At 33.6% G+C, this 17,829-nt stretch overlaps 1 protein-coding gene across 2 annotated transcripts; it reads right to left on the bottom strand.

The window, feature by feature from the left end:
• Window positions 1–2,810: 2,810 nt before the first annotated feature.
• On the bottom strand, window positions 2,811–14,730 carry GMNN (geminin DNA replication inhibitor). Of its 2 annotated transcripts, none has more exons than XM_074272844.1 (7): window positions 14,572–14,730; window positions 12,554–12,617; window positions 8,958–9,059; window positions 7,120–7,273; window positions 5,772–5,854; window positions 4,149–4,259; window positions 2,811–3,280 (listed from the first exon to the last, which is right to left on the bottom strand). In XM_074272844.1, the coding sequence occupies exons 2-7, from the start codon at window positions 12,608–12,610 to the stop codon at window positions 3,125–3,127; spliced, it is 663 nt and encodes a 220-aa protein (XP_074128945.1). In that variant the 5' UTR covers window positions 12,611–12,617; window positions 14,572–14,730; the 3' UTR covers window positions 2,811–3,124. The 2 variants fall into 2 exon arrangements, with proteins under 2 accessions (XP_074128945.1, XP_074128954.1); XM_074272853.1 differs by having other exon boundaries at window positions 8,958–9,119; window positions 14,572–14,714.
• Window positions 14,731–17,829: the final 3,099 nt, after the last annotated feature.

The following is a 17,829-nucleotide window of genomic DNA, read 5'->3' as shown; positions in this document are numbered from 1 at the left end:
TGCCCTTTTCCCCAGTGAAGTCATTTATTCATCTCAACTATTATGCTTATTCAGATAATTTCATCTAGTGGCTGAACATACAAGACTGGGAAACGGGAAACATTTTCCCATCTCTTATTTAACACTAAGTATTGTAATGTTACTTCATCTGCAAAACGGGGATATTTACACTATTTACTTCATAAGACTACTGAAAATACTAAAAAATAATTTGTTATAAATACACTATAAATTTGACATACATAAATGTTCCGATATTTGAAAGTTATTCTGTCACCCCCTTCCCAATTCTCCATTACTATCCATTCATTTCAAGATCAACATTTACAGCTTTTCCATCTTCCCCTCACATTCATTTTCCTAAGCTTTATAAAGACTTAAATCTCATTTTGCAATATGACACAAATTCTGAAACTCCCACTCAGATCATTTCTTTTCCCAGGGTGTAGTACTTTATATCAGACAGGTAACCCACATTGTAAACTACTTGAGGAAAAAGAATGCCTTAGGTCTTTCTTAGTATCCTAGTGCTTGGTGATAGCTGAGCACTGGTTAGATGCTCAATAATTGTTTTTTGACTGACTAAACACAAAAACCACTAGAAAACTAACTTTTCAAAAACTATCTTTACTTAACAGATTTAAGAACTTATAGCAGCTTTTTTGAGATTCACAATTTTCACTCTATGCTCAAGCCCTTTCAAACCTAACCAAAAGCTCTCTCTAAATCATATTATTGAGCTATAGGCTTCTACAATGTTGTAAATTTCCCTTTCACATGGTGGAGTAAGCTAGGTAGCATAATGGATAGAATGCCAGTCCTGAAGCCAGGTGGACTTGAATTAAAATTCAGTCTCCGGCACTTAGTAGCTATGTGACCCTGGGCAGGTCACTTACCTGTTTGACTCAGTTCCCTCATCTAGGAAATGAGCAAATCCCTTCAATACTTTTTGTCAAGAAAAGGCCAAATGGGGACAAAAAGTGTCAGGCACAACTAATCAACAACAAAATTTTCATCTGTAATTTTAAATGTTCACTTCACCCTTGCCTTTCCTTTCTGAAAAGTGACTCATTATAAATATCACAGAATCTAAGAGTTTGAAGAAAATTTCAAAGATCACTTAGGAAAACTGATAGTGATATTACAGTGGGGGAATTCTTAGTTATCTGACAAATGGCTGACTAAAGGGGAACTCATTGTCTATGATTAACATAAAAGTAACATTGATATAATGGAGATATCCAGCCTCAGTCAAAAGAGCTAGGTTCAAGTCTTCCACCTTTGATACATAGTTAAGATTATAAAGCCTGTGCCCAAATGCATTTGAAATGGGGGTTTCCTCATCAGCTCCCTGTACTGAATAAAAGTCATGTTTATTTCTAGTCATGAAAAGAAGCTCTAAATCACTATTGATCAGAGAAATGAAAATTAAGACAACTCTGAGATACCACTGTCAGATTGGCTAAGATGACAGGAAAAGATAATGACGAATGCTGGATGGGATGCAGGAAAAGTGAGGCACTAATATAATACATTGGTGGAACTGTGAATAGATCCTTCCATTCTGGAGAGCAATTTAGAACTATGTTCAGAGTTATCAAAGTGTGCATACTCTTTGATTCAACAGTGTTTCTACTTGGGATTATATCTCGAAGAGATTTTAAAGGAGGGAAAAGGAGGCACATGTGCAAAAATGTTTATGGCAGTCCTCTTTGTAGTGGCAAGAAACTGGAAACTAAGCGGATGCGCATCAATTGGAGAATTACTGAATAAGTTATGGTATATGAATGTTATGGCATATTGTTCTATACAAAATGATCAGCAGGATGATTTTACAAGAGGCCTGGAGAGACTTACAGGAACTAATGCTAAGTGAAATGAGCAGAACCAGATCATTGTACATAACATCATCAGTATCATAAGATGATCAATTCTGATGGATGTGACTCTTTCCAACAATGAGATGACTGAGGCCAGTTTCAATGATCTTGTGATGAAGAGAGCCATCTACACCCAGAGAGAAGACTGTGGAAACTGAATGTGGATCACAACATAACATTCTCACTCTTTTTGTTGTTGTTCACTTGCATTTTATTTTCTTCTTTCCTTTTTAACATATATTTTAATATGTATAACATGTACTAGATTGCTTGCCATCTAGAGGAGGTGGGGGAAGAAGGGAAAAATATAAAACACAAGGCTATGCAAGGGTCAACATTAAAAATTATCTGTGCATATATTTTGAATAAAAAGCTTAAAAATTTTTTTTAAAAGTCATAGGTCTAGCAAAAAAAAAAAAAAAAAAAAAAAAAAAAAAAAAAAAAAAAACCAGAAATCTTAGTCTTTTAGTATTAATAATTTGTATCATTCCAATACCTTGCTTTTTTACAATATATGTTTTCTAAAGTCATTTTGGTTTACCTCAAATTTAATATACTAGAGGAGCTAGCTACTAAGAGGAAACCTAAAAAATTCTTATAATCATGCCCACATAGCTATTTTTTAAATTTCAATTTTTATGTTTTTTAAGTGTTATTAATGTTAAAATGTTATTCAGATATTATGTTAAAGTCTTTCCATGTAATTTTATATATCTATATATATAGAGAGATATATATCAAACTAGATTATAATTTTCTTAAAGGCAAAAGTTTCTTATACTTTATGTTCTTCCAAAGAAGGCATAGTAACACAGTACTGAATGTTATCTGACAAATTTACAACATAAACAGAAAATAAGGTAATAATATTCATGCCTCCCAAACATTCATGGTCCTCAGTTATAAATATAAGATATATAAGCAATGCTCTTTTTGACGGGAGATTGAAGTTTATTTATCAAGTATACATATAAGTCATGTCAGACTCAACTGAAAAAGATGCTATTTACATAAAGTATCACAAGATTAAAAATACACAGTATTTGTATTTTAATACAAGTGTCCAAAAGCAAACTACAAGAATTTGCTGAATACAAGTAATTTTCATTCATTAAGCATCATGTTAAAAGAGCCAAATGTTCAAGGTTTTGACTAATTTAGAAAAGTAACCCAAAGATGTAACTAAAGGTAAACTTTTGGCAGTGTTATTTCCCAATAGTCAAACAAAATATTTATACACATGGTCATCCATCTGTAGGTAAAGAACCAATTTTTTCATCACATGTGGCAAAGCTGTTTTGTTCTAAATCACTGCCTGTTTCTTCACCTCCAGAATCAGAATCTTCAAATGCTGGATTGTTTTGTGGTTCAAAGTTTTCTAGAGATTGGCCAGTGAGTCTCTAAAAAGAACAAAATTATTTCAGCACAAAAACTTTTAAGGCTTCTGCATGTTATCAGCAAATTGATATACTAGGTCTTCTATATAATCATATACTCAGGATCCATGTTAAAGAACTATGTTATAACAAAGTCCTTTGGATAGATCCAGCAAGTAATACTTGAAATAGTTCAATATTCATGTCCTACCAAAACAGAAAACAGATTTAAGAGTTTGCAATAAAATCTGAGACAAAAATTTCAAAGTGTTAATATGGAAAAAATGAAGACAAAGTAGCTTTTTGCCAATTTGTATTAATCTTGGGCCTAAAATGGGACCATTAATTTTGAGTTTTCAATAGACAATTCTGAAAGTGCCAACAATATAGCTATATATAGTATTGGCACCTCAAAGAAGGAGACCAAAAGCATGAACATTTTTTTGTTGTTGTTAAAAACAAACCATTCAGGTGCAGATAAATGATGCAATGGATAGAGTACCAGCTCTGAAGTCAGTAGAACCTGAGTTCAAATCTGGCCTTACCACGCTTAACACTTTCTAGTTGTGTGCCCCTGAGCAAATCACTTAACCCCAATTGCCTTGCAAAACTAAACATTGAACAGTTTTGTAATAATAAAAAAGTATCATTTTGGTTCTTATTCAAATTAGGTAATAAAAATTCCTGTAATAACCAGACATTTCATAGTGTTTTCAAAAAGTATGTTCAATAGAAGTTAAATTTATTTTTAGAAATTAGGAAGAAATGATTTGCTATTTAAAGGATGTGACTAAAACCAAGTACTGCAAAATTAAACCTTTAATAACAAAAAATAGTGTGAAATTTCTTAAAGCAGTTCTTTAAGAGTATTATAAGTATTAAAAATGCTTACTTCTATCATGTCTGCCATATATTGTACATGTCCTGCTAGTTCTGCCAATTCCTTATTTTCTTCTTTTAGGTGGGCAATTTCATTGTCCTTCTGTTCAATTTCTTTATGTAGCTAAAAATACAAATATAATTTTATAAGCTAGCTATATCATGGAAGGAATATAATTCAATACAATAACATGTATATTCTATCTATTATGTGACAAAGTATCGGTTCCCAAGGATCTTGAAATTTTATGGGATGAAAGAAGACAACTTACAACTGTACACAAATAATTATAATAAAAGGCTTGGGGAAAAAAATCCCAAGAAATTTGAAATCTTGGAGGAAGGGGAAAAACAGTACCAAAAAAGGCCTCTGAAAAAGTGCTTGAGTTGAGCCTTGAGGGGAAGGCTTTCAAACAGAGAAAGACTAGGAACAGTCCAGTGCAGAACAGTGGATGGTGTCAGTAAAGGTTTGAAGATCAAAGAGGGAAAGATTATAGAGCCTGGCTGAAATAAAGGCTGGAAAGTTTGCTAGCAGCCAGATGATGGAGAGATTTGAATAACAAACCATGATATCTCTTGTAGTACTTTTGGGGGAAAAAATGATGAGGAACTAAAATACTTTGGACAAGTGAGACAGTCATAGGATAGTACATTGAGAAGATTATATTATCTGCTTGATTCTGCTTCCCATATAAACAACTATAAAACTGTAAATGAATACAAAAAAACTCAGATTAACTGCAATGAACAATTTTGGTCTCAGACAACATAAATGAAATACATTTCTCTTTTGATTTAGAGGAAGACGACTGTGAGAACAAAATATTGCAAATTCTCTTAGAAGCAATTGGTTGTTTTTCTTTGTTAGCAGAGAGGGTTCAATGGAAGTAGGAAAAATGATTGAAGCTGTGGTGTAAAACAAAAATAAAAACAAAGAACAACCCTAAAGAAAAAAATTATGCAGATAATAGTCCAGAAGATGGATTGAAAACACAGAAGAATTCAAAAGGATATTATATTTTAGGTGAGAAGTGAGGAGCCAAAACAGACAGTTACAGTGGGAATGAAAAGAAGGAATACAAGAGATATTAAAAAAGCAGAATTGAACCAAACTTAACAATTTATTGGATGCAGAGAAAGGGAGAAGGATCAAGATTAGAAGTCAAGGATAACCTGAGTTTTAAAACTACCTGGGAAAACAACAGACCTGGAAAATAGATCCAGGATAGATAATCTTAAGGATTATTGGACTCCTTGAAAATCATGATGAAAAAAAGAGCCTAGACACTATTTTTCAGGAAATCAAAGAGAACTGCCCAGATGTCAGAATCAAAGGGTAAAACAGACATCAAAAGAATTCATCAATCACCTACTGAAAGAGATCCCAAAATTAAAACTCCAAGAAATATTGTGGTTAAGTTCCAGAACTATCAGACCAAGATAAAAATACTACAAACATCCAGAAAGAATTATATTGCATGAAATAATTCTTTTAACCCACTTACTTGCTTCATTATTCCCTATGCACATAGCATTTGAGTAATCCAAGAACACTATAGGGGATTAGAAGAAAAAGCTGGGGGTAGGGAAGAGTAGTATACAATAACATAAAATTAACTAGAATCAAAATACATACTTTCTCATTTTCTTGTAGTACTTCATAAAGAGCCTTCCTCCGTTTTTCTGCCACTTCCTTCCAGTACTGAGGAGGAGGATTTTCTGCAGTGATTAAAAATAAATCTTAAATCTTATTATGGAAGTTAATTTAAATTATTTTGATTCTTGAAGCATACCAAGTAAATCTAGGCAAACTAGGTCTAGGAATTTCTCTATCTGAAATGATAATCAACTTTATCTCACAAATGGAAAACGTTTATTTCTAATCATTTAATCTTAAAAAAAAAAAAAAAACAAACAAACATTTTTTTAACTTTTTCTACTAGAATCTGACCAGTCTACCCATTTTATTCCTACTATTAAGTTCCAGACAGGGTATTACAGTATATAGTATAGAAGGCTAGCGCCTCAGAGTTAGGATAATTTGGGTCCAATCCTTGCTATAAACTAGCAACCTATTATAGCTCATTATATCACCAATTGACAATTGAAGAAACTGAGGTAGACAAAGGCTAAATGATCTGCCCAAGACCACAAAGCTAGTAAATGTTGGTCAGAATTGAACTCAGGCCATTCTGATTGCAGACTCAGCACTCTGTGTTTCTGGGTAAGGCACTTTAACCTCTCAAAGATTGCAATCAAACTCTTTATGATCATAAATTACAGAGTGTGGCAGTCATGACTGGCAGAAAAGAACTCTCTATAACTAAAGAAACCACAAGTTAACTATTTAAAAAAGAGAGAAAACTCAAATACTACCAAAACCAAATCTTCCTACTTATTTCATCTATCATGAGGTCTTTTGATACTTTAACTACAAAACTCTCCTTTGTCATTCAGATATAATTCAGCACTGTGATTCTTAATTTCTAGAATAATTACTCTAATTCAATAAATGACTCGTCATTCTGTTGCTCACACACCCACATGCCCCTTCTTAGTCAAAATTATCTTTCCATTCTTAATATTGAGCTACAGATTTAACTTGGTGTTATAAATAGATAAAACATTTAGTTATCTTGTCAAAAAGGCTGATTTTGCCCAAGTGTTATATATTGTATACAGCAAAGTGCAAATATAAAGTGGAAAAATGCGAACATAAATACAAAAGAAAACATCTAAAATAAATATTCAATTCACAATACAGGCTTCATAATTGAAGAATAAGCAACAGAAACACATCAACAATCCACTGAAATGTAAGAAGTTTAATTCAACAACATTTTAAGAGTAGCACAAAGGAATTCAAGAAGAAAGATCCTTTTTTACCAAAACTGGAAACCATGGCAGTACTTATGGTAGTTACCTGGGAAAAGCTTTGATGGGATAACATTATAATAACATCTAAACAACAAATATTTACATACCTTTAATCATGAGATCAAAAGCTTCTTGAGAGACTCCTTCTAGATTTTCATTTTCACTATGCTCTGGATCTAAAGCAACATCAGTGTTAGAAGACTTAGATGTTACTTGGTCATTCCAAAGCTTCCTTTTGGATAAGGCCTTGATAGAAGTTGACTGAAATTTTAGATAACAATTACTAATTCTGATTGAATGGACATGAAAAACACATAACAGATAATCTTTTGGCCATGTATTAATTCAAAACAAAGAACTTAACTTCTCAGTGTTAAATTCCTAATTTCTGAGTATTCTTTCATATCCATTATAGTGTCTACATGCTGTGAATACCAAGTCATTTTTAATTCTACCAAAGTTCATAAATTTAAATGTGATCAACATTATCTGCAACAGTTACTATAAAGTAATGGTTTATATCTTAGCTACAAATCTCCTGTCAGTTACACTGAAAATACATCCACAGTATATGAGTTGTTTAAGCTGTCTTCCATACAAAAATCTGCCCTTTCAACATCAATATTTTCCCCCTGACACTATAAGTCATTATAATGATCTATAAAAAAATACTATATGACCATGTCATGGAACACCAAGCGCTAGAGAGAATTATAGGTGATCCAGCAGCAACAATATTGTACAATGACGAACAATACAATGATATAAATCAGCAATACAATGATCCAAACATTTCCCAAAGAACTTATGATGAAAAATCCATCTCCAAAGAAAGAATTGAAGGAATCTGAATGCAGTTGGAAGCATGTTTTTTAAACTTTATTTTTCTTATCTTTTTGGTCTGTACTTTCTTTTACAGCATGACCAATATGGAAGTGTTTTAGATGATTGTACAAAAATTAACCTATATCAAACTACTTTGCCCTCTCACTGAGGGGGAAGAAGTGGATAATAGAAAATTTAGAACTCAAAATCAAAAAAAAAAAAAAAAAAAAAAAAGTCAAAAGCTGCTTTTACATGTAATTAGGGAAAAAAAAAAATATTTAAAATAAAATGCTTGATACACAAAAAGAAAAAAAAATATTGCAGAATACACAATGAAGCAATGTGTATTAGGCATGTGGCCTGTACGAAAGCCATCATCTATCATGAAATTAGAAAAAAGATAGATGGTCATATATTATAAACAAAAGCTAACAATGGCTCTCCCAGTAGAATGTCAAACCATTGACATTTCTAGGATTTACAGGATGACGTGGACAACAATCTCACAGAAAAAAGCAAAGTATGAGTATTGATTTGCAGCAGATGCAGAGAATGAATTTAGATCTAAATCTTAGCTATTTCCTGGCCAAACATGGACAAATTATTTAAATTTCCTGGGCCTCAATTTCCTCAGCTGAAAAATGGATATAATAATAATACTTATGCCCTATCTCACAGTAGCTATTAGGAAACCTTTCTGTAAAGTATAAAGTGCTATATAAAAGTGACCTATTATGATCATTAAAGTACAAGTCACATGTTAACATTTTAAAACTTGTAATTACCCAAGGAATCTTCACTTAAACTTAAACCACTTGACAGAAAGGCAGAATCCATCACCAGAATCAAGATCACCACTATTTCATATTTTCTTCAACTCTCAATTGGACAAAAAAAAATTAACAGATATGTTCAGATTTAAGTATTCTCTTGCACTACAAAATTCAATTCAATCTAGTATTTTGACCTTTCCCATATTGAGTTGTAAATATTTATTCTACAAACAATGATTTTACTATTTAACTAACCCTGTACTTCAATAATATGTACTTCTAGGCTAGCAAATACCAGAACCATATTCTTATTAGTATTTACACCATCCTCTATCAATAGTACGTACCTCCTTTACTCTGCCGACTAGAGAACCAGATGCAGATGGCTGAATCATCTTGAGTGTTCGTCTTGGTAAAAGGCTGACATTTGCGTTTTCCAAGAAATATTTCTACAAATTAAGACATATTGTCTGGCTATTAAATAACTACACTTTTAATTATTATCATGCCTATTATAAAAGCAAAAAAAAAAAAAAAAAAAAAAAAAAAAAGTTTGGTTAACATTTAATGCTAATTCTTGAGAAGAAAAAAGTAGTTTTTCTTGGAATTATGGGCAATTCTTTCCAATGAAAGAAATTTTGTATATTTTAAATTTAATTCAAAAAAATTTTGTTAAGTTCCTACCATGAAACACTTTTTCTCAAAGAGAAATGATCCTTAAATTTCTTACAAGAAAAGCATTATATCTGATTATGTAGTGCTTTGCTTGGCTAATAAAAATACAAGTTTAATTAACCAGATAAAGAATACTACCTTAGTGAAAAGTATGCTTGACATATTCTAACATGGTTTGTTTTTTAAGCCAGCATCCTCTTCAAACTTTCAATTTATGATAGGCTTGGGATAGTGGTGGAGATAATGGGGAAAAAAGGAGATAGAAGAATCTAACAATTCCTTCCTGAGAAACTGGCTAAAGTCATAGGTACTATGAAATGAGAGAAATCCTATCCCAAGAAACACATATTCCACTTTAAATAAAACACAATAAGCAAATTAACAATAAGGGCTGTTTATATGTTCCTTATTATTACAAAGGATTCATTATGGGTTTCATAATTTAAATGGCAAGATTCCCTTAATGTATTTTGAAGATTCTGATTTCCTAAAACTTAATTATATAACTAAAGCAATCATCTAACTGAATAAAATAAACTGTCATTTAAAAAAAAATCTATTTAGAAATTTTTTTTCAAAGGTTACCAAAATATACAAGCAATTTTGCTTCAAACCCATTAATCAAAAGACTGCTAGAATTTCCTTTCTTGGGGAACAGTTAAAACACTCAGATCCAGCCAAGCCATTGTTTTGTGGAACAGTGTGTTCATCACCTTCCTTGTTGAATGTAAATATCCTGTATATTTCCTGGACTATAAGCTTTTTATTTAAAAAAAAAAAAAAAAAAAAAAAAAAAAAAAATCATTAGTTATACTGCCACCAGGGGATAGCAAACAATGCTGGATAGCCAAACAAGGTTAGTTAGAACATGATACTATACCAGCGTGAGAAAGTTGCTGATTTGCCCTGTACTTCACATAACAAGAGTTCACCTTTCCCACGGTAAAGTTTCTGAAGTTGATTATTATCTCACTATTCAACTGAAAATGCCAGCTCCTGTGGGAATTCAATTTTACTAACATTTTACATTCACTATAGATTATAAGTTAGTCAATGAATCTTCTGACAAACAGAAGATTTGAAAGCTAAATATGAAAATTAGTTGCTGATTTAAAAAATTCTCTATTGCTAAAGTCTAAATCAACCAAAGGAAGATGATGCATTATATCATCATGCTGACATGTGTAGGATTTGTTATTATCTACCTGTCACATCATTTAATTCATAGAACATTAAAAAATGTCAGTCAGAAACCTTAAAGATCATCATCATTCCAATTAAATGCATAAAATATAGTAAATGCATTAAAGGATATTTATTACACTTAACACTTCCTAGCTGTGTGACCCTGGGCAAGTCACTTAACCCCGACTGCCTGGGGGGGTGGGGAGGGGATGGAAGATTCATTTCAGAGTGTGTTGATTGTGCTTAATTATAGTAAACTGATTTCTACTCTATTCTTTCATGTGTTTAAATGAATATATAGCTAATAATAAAACCTGACTCATTTGAGATAGATTCTAAGTTTGGACTAGGTGATCCCTTTTCTAGCACTAATCATAATGATCCAAGTTAAACTATTATTACAAAGTATGCCTTATATATATTTTATACTCAGAAAGAGTCTCTAATAAATCAGTTCCATTTTTGAAAGGCATTTGGGGAAGGAAAAGAAAGGATCAAATTACTTCACATTTCCCAAAATGAAAATTTTACTTTTTAAAACATATCTCCTTTACATCCCACATTAATTACTACTATAGAATCAGAAATCAAATCTAGATTTGGAAAATACCTTCATTTTCTGTGCAAGAACACATTGTACTCTTATACAATCCTACTTTTGCACATATTATTCCCAATATCTGAGGAATGCTCTACCTCCCTCCCTTTTATCTACTAAATTCTTACCCTTCTAGTTCATGTCAGAGCCAAAACTAGAATCACACTAAGTCTAATAATCTTTCCTCCAAAATGAACTGTTCCTAAAATAAAATTCATCATCCAGAATTACATCAGCTTTACATATACTCAAGAATATACTGTTCATTTTCTAAACTGATATAAAATTTATGTCTATTCACTTGTTGCATAAGACTTTAAAAACTGCTGAGTTCCTACTGTCACTGACCAATGTAAACAGCTTTTGTCAGAAAATGTCAAAACTTAAATAAACCCTTGCCAGTCAGTGCCTGCAAGTTGCTTCTGTCTGATTTATCTTATTTGCTTTAAGGTAAATGAACTGGGAAAACTTCACAAGCAATAGAGTTCTAGACAAAACGATGACTCAAGTTTTCTCATTAATTTTTGCTTTCTCATTTTTTAACGTTCATTATCTTTCTAAGTCCTCACTAGAAAACTTGTGATGTTATAGGCCCTTTTTGGTCTCTATAATGTGAACTCTAATGGGGGAAAACAGTAGATTTGGAGTCTCTAGATTTGAATGACTGTTCTAGAATTGATACTTCTGGAGGGAATGGAAAAAGGGGTCTTCACTTTTGTCTTTGTATCTCCAATATCTAGTATAACAGGCATTTAACAAACATTTATTGAATTGAATAAAGTTCAATTCAAATGTCACCATCTCTAGGAAACCTTCCTTGATCTTCCTAGTTAGTAGTCTATTAGACTTTGTTTTAACTTATAATTCTTTATTGCATTTACCATAAAATCTTGTGTTACAAGTAATGTAAATATAACATAAAATAGTACACCATTATAAATTGTTTTAAACAGTCCATAACTTGATAGCAAAGAGGAACAATTTAGAAAAAAAAAAATCAAAGCAAAACTTATAGTTGTTTAAAAATTATACTTCCCTTTCAAACCCACTCATGTCTCTTAATTTTTTATATCACTCCTCTATCTACTGTTACCCCTATACTGACAAAGAAATAATGGACTAACAATGAAGTAAGTAGGCATATTTTTTTGGACATGGTTAACATGGTAATTTGTTTTGCTTGGCTGTGCATATTTATTACAGAGGTTGAAAGAACATAGGAGGAATGAATAAATGGTCATTTAAAAAATTAATTTCTCATTCTAATTAGTAAAAAGAAGCTTTGATCTACACACTAGAAACAAAAGTTCTGTCTATGAGACCTTGGGCAAGTCATTCTAATGGAGATAATACTTTCATTTTTTATCTCAGTGTTCCTGGGAGGAACAAACAACAATGTGATTAAATATATCAATATCAATTACTATTTTAAGAAGTTCCTAAACTTATCTACTACTTTGTTACAGATAAAAAATTATCAAATACCTTTATAGTTCCTTTGGATCCTTCTTCCTCTTTTGTCTGCTTCATTCTGGAACTCATCAAAAAGCTGAAAAGGTTAGATTTCAGATCAATAAAACCTGAATAGCAATACACAAAATAGACCAAAAAAGTGTACATTCCACATAGACAAAAGGAACTCTAAAGAAATGTGTGTCAAGAACTAACCCTAGAATTTTAAAGTTAATACTCAAACTACCAAACAGTCTGGTATATAATAGGCATTTAATATATTCTGATTAAAATATTGGATTATAACATTATTTCATAAGGATGCATCACATAATACTACTAACAACCCTGTTGCCATTTTCCTTTTTTCTTTTCTCCCTCTTTCTCAAATCTGCCACTTAATAAAAACAAACAAACAAACAAAAAAACCCAAAGTGCTCGAAGTATATGTCTTACCCAATCCATACTAAGATTTTGCTATAAAAAATTACATCTAAAACAAAGTTCTAGGCCACAGACAAACCATAAAGATTCAGGAATAATGATCTTTAGTCCATATAGTAGTCTCAAGGAAGATGATCACCAGGGAATCTAGGATCCCTGTAATTAACTGGATGTGAGTGATCCTGTTCACTACAAATTCAATTTTTTAGCCATCCTGGCATTCCGAAGTTAGTTCATATTAGAGAATAGGCTCTAATCTGATTGCTCTTTAAACTGGGGAAAGAAGAAAAAGCTAAGTGTTCAATATAAACTGAAATGAGATACAAGGTTAAGGAAAAGAGACATAGAAATTTGAAGAACATTAGTTAGACTTATTTTTAAGTATTTCCTCTATCTCCCTCAATACAATACTTTCTACTTTACTATTTCCTTTGCTAGGTAGGAGTAGTTTCCCCCCTTTTCCAATCCAGGTAAGATGTTTCTGCAAAACATGTGAATCTCCTGTGGGGGACAAGGGGTTCTATTGATCTGATGTTCTCATTTTATAGTTATAATTTCTTGAACTAACCCGCTCCTTTGGCAGTTTTACATCGCATCTAAGATCTAGAAGGGATCATTCGAGCCACCCTGCCTCCAATTTTCACCCCGCCTCTGGCACAAAGGGATCTGATTATAGCTAGTATGATTTGCTTTTGCATAAAGGACTTCAGAACCCTAAGGCAGCGCTGGGTACAAAGATGGTATCAAAAGCCTCAAAGAGAGATCTTTATAAGAACCGCTGGGAAGCAGCTGGAATAAACTGGTTTCTAGTCTCAAGAACTCTGCTCTCGCACTATTTGGGTCCCTTTTCCTCTCTGAGTCCTAGTTTCTCACTGGATTAGTTTCCTTTTGAGGTCCTTTCCAGATCTAAATCTACCCCCCCCTTCAGGTCTGACATTTTATGATACCTCTATGGTAAGTCTGGAGAAACTCTTTTCAGAAGCATGTTTTTAAATGCACAAAGGAAATCTGTAAGATCCAGTGATTAAAATAGTTTCAAAAATTAAGTTTACAGCTCTGTTTAAGATCTTATACTAACTTCCAGCCCCTTCCCCCTCCCCCCCTAGAACATAAGACTCATTCCTGCACTGATAACGGGAAGTGTTAGTAGAGTTAACAGGTTTCCCGACTCCACCACAGCTGGAACCTCCAAAAGCTGGATCAATGGCCCGGACGCCGACGCAAGATACGCATGCGCAAGCGCACCCAAGGGGCAAGGCCCCGCCGCGCGCTGCTCCCACACAGCCAATCAGGGACGCGGACAACTCAACGCGCCAAAACTGAACCAACCAACCAACGAGGCTAACTCGCGCGTTCCCCAGGTCCCCTCAATACCTACGATCACTTAAATGAACTGCTTCTCCTTCCTCTCTCATAGAGAATCCCTTAAAAATAATAATAACAACAAAAAAGACTGCGGGACACGTAGGGTGTCATCCCGCTACTATTTACAGGCGGCTATGGGCTAAGAGAACAAGAGAGTCTTTAGAAGAGCCTGCCCACATGGACCGAGAAGCACCCTCGGCCTCTCCCTCTAGTTTCCCCCTTCCCTTCCTCCTCCCACTCACCGAAGAGTAGCGCCGGGTGCCGAAGAGGCACACCCACGCGCACAAAAACGGCGTCCGAAGGAGAGGCCAGGACCGAACCCAGGCAGCTGCACCTCGAGCTAAATACCGATAGGAACGCTATGGCCCCGCCCCGAGACGACCACGTGACCACACCCCCACGGGCGCGTCACGGCCCGCCAGGAAGTGTATCCAATTCCTACGCGATTTCTCTGTCCTTTTGGTCCCTCCCCTTGGCTAAGGACCCCTAGCGGGTTGTGGGCTGGTGGTTGTGGAACTGGAACCAGGGAAAAAGGGAGGGTTTCGCGGCTGGCAATCTTATTTAGGCTTACCCCCTATTTTATCTGAACTTCCACATTTGTTGAAAGTTAGCGAGTATAAACGGCCTGTGCGATAATTTCACCCTATTTTGCATATAAGGAAATGAAGACCTACAGAGGGCATGTATGTGAATTACCCGAGATAATACGGGTTGTAACTATCGGAATCAGACTCAGAATTCAAACAATATACTGGTTCCGTCCTGCCACGTTAGCTTCCGTGGCATCCGAGCTTCTGTAAACTGCTTTCTTTAAAAAACTTTGCTTCCTTTTCGTTACAATTGCTGAGAGAAGAGAGAAAGGAAATGGAGGGAGGGAGGGCGAAGAGAGAAGAAAGAGGGGGATAGAGAAAAGGAGAGAGGACAGAAAAAAAGAGAGGGGAGGAAGGGGAGAGAAAAAGGAAATGAGGAAGAGAGGGATGGAGGGAGAGAAAAATGTATATATACATATACACATTCATAAATGCTATATGGATACTCATAACAAATCACAGAGATGATAAATATATATACTCCATATATATAGACTCCATTTGGGGTTTTCTTGGCAAAAATACTGGAACAGTTTGCCACTTCCTTCTCCAGCTTATTTTACAGATGAGGAAATTGGAGCAAACAGGGTTAAGTGACTTCCCCAGAGTTATACACTTAGTAAATTACTGAGGCCAAATTTGAACTCAGGAAAATAAGCCTTCCTGTCTCCAGGACCAAAACTTAGACCATCATACCAACCAGTTCCCATTAATCATTTTAGCAATATAAATAGGGGCAGTTAGGTAGTTCAGTAGATAGAGCACCAGTCCGAAGTCAGGAGGACCTGAGTTCAAATTTGACCTTAGACATTTAACTATTTCCTAGCTGTGTGACCCTGGGCAAGTCACTTAACCCCAATTACTTCAACCAAAAAAAGAAAAAAAAAGGAAGGAAAAAAGAAAGACAAAGCAATATATATATATATATATATATATATATATATATATATATATATATATATATATATATATATATAGTTAAATAAATATATATTTCCATTTTAGCCACATGTGTGTACACATATACATGTGTGTATACATAGAGACTAAAATAGAAAACTTAAAATTACAAACAAATTCTTTGGAATATTGATTAGGCATCCAGTATAGAAAGAACTAGAATCATGAACTGTTATAATTACATGATAGGTTAGGGATATTATAATTAATTCCTTTATTCTCTGAGAAAACTGAAACTCAGAAAAATGAAGGGCCTTGACCTATGTCATACCACAAGTTGGTGGCAGAGCCAATTCTAGAGATCATGTGAAACAGTGAAAAAAGTATTGGCTTTGAAATTAGAAGAACTGGGATTGAATTCTCCACTCTGTTTATTATCAAAAGTCAAATCTCTTTATTTTCAATATAGTTAGTGCCTATCTTGCTTTCCTATTGTCTCAAAAAAAAAAAAAAAAAGCTTTGTTTAATAGTGGTGAAAACTATATATAACCTTCCATATGACTATAAAACATGAGTCAGCCAGCCTCTTCTTGATCAGTTTATTCATTTATCTCTTTTGTCTTGGGCTAGCCCTCAAATGAAATAGTAAGACAGAATTATTAAGCACAAGATTCTATAATTCAGCCATTTCCCCCAGTATGAGAATAAGACTTACATAATTTAATGTTGTGTAATGTTATACAGGGCATAATCATCACCCAAAATTTTTATTAAATGCTTGTTTTCAGACAATGCTATGCCAAGTGCAGCATAAAGCAAAATAGATATATCCTTTCTTTAGAAAAGCTAAGAAATTTAAATGGCTTTCATGGAGAGAACTAAAATAGGACTTTTAAAAATTAATTTTTAATTAAATTTATTATTTAAAAATTATTTTCAATTAGTTCCTTAAACATCAAGAGAAAAAAATTTCCACATGCAGAAGATGAATGGGGAGCAGATAACTTTATATGAATCTCTAAATTACTTAGTATTTACAACTTTTAAAAATTGTAACCCATGGCTCAAAGTTCATTTGCATAAGACTCTCCTCATTGGTGAACAAAAACTGCTTTATTTTATCTCTGCTTTTGGGGCAGAGTTAGTGAAAGATTGGAAGAACAGAGTTCATATCAACTCCCCTATATATTGTTAGTCTAGAGCAAAGCTTCTTAAACTGTGGGTTGTGCTCCCATTTATATGGTCTTAATGTGGGCATTGTGCAATTATGATTTATTATTGGTAAATGTTTGTTTAGTTATTTTATATACCTCTATACTAGGGGTTGAGTAAAAATTTCTCAGGTGAAAAGGAGTTGCAAGTGGAAAAATTTTCAGAAGCCCTGGTTTAGAGGAAAAAATTTTCTTGTTCAAGATGTGTTCTTATTTGCTATCCTTTAATGAGAAAGTTCTGCCCTAAAATGTATATCCAAGACTCAACTCTTCCCACCAAATTCTAGTTCCACAATGAATACACATAGTAAATATAAAGTAGACTCACTTATAATAACCAATAACAAACAGAACTCAAGAAGATCTAGAAATAAGAAAATACATTAAACAAGGCACACAAAGTGAATGAATTTTCCTATTGAGAATGAAATGTACCAACCAAAAAAGTCCCTCAAAGGGAATTCCCTTAAGTCTCTATTGTACTAAGCTAGCAATAGGGATGTGATCAGTGCTGGTTTTTCCACATGTCTGCTTCTTCTCAGAGTCTTTCCCTTCAGGAACATGAATGGAATCTTTCTCTTGAATTGAAAGACAGAGGAACAGGCTCTCCTTCTAAGCTCACAACTATTTTACCCCTCATGCAGGGATGCAACATTGAATAATCATTCTCCACCAGTGAAGAGAGTTTTATACATATAGGCTTTGAACTATTGATTACCTAAGGTATATAATAAGTCCTCTGTTACTTCCAAATCTGAAAACAACACATTTATAAGAAGATTTACTTTAGAAATAATGA

The sequence above is a fragment of the Sminthopsis crassicaudata genome, chromosome 1, assembly GCF_048593235.1.
Source record: "Sminthopsis crassicaudata isolate SCR6 chromosome 1, ASM4859323v1, whole genome shotgun sequence".
NCBI lineage: Eukaryota > Metazoa > Chordata > Mammalia > Dasyuromorphia > Dasyuridae > Sminthopsis > Sminthopsis crassicaudata.
Note: the sequence above shows the minus strand (reverse complement) of the source record. Positions and strands in the feature narration are given on the sequence as shown.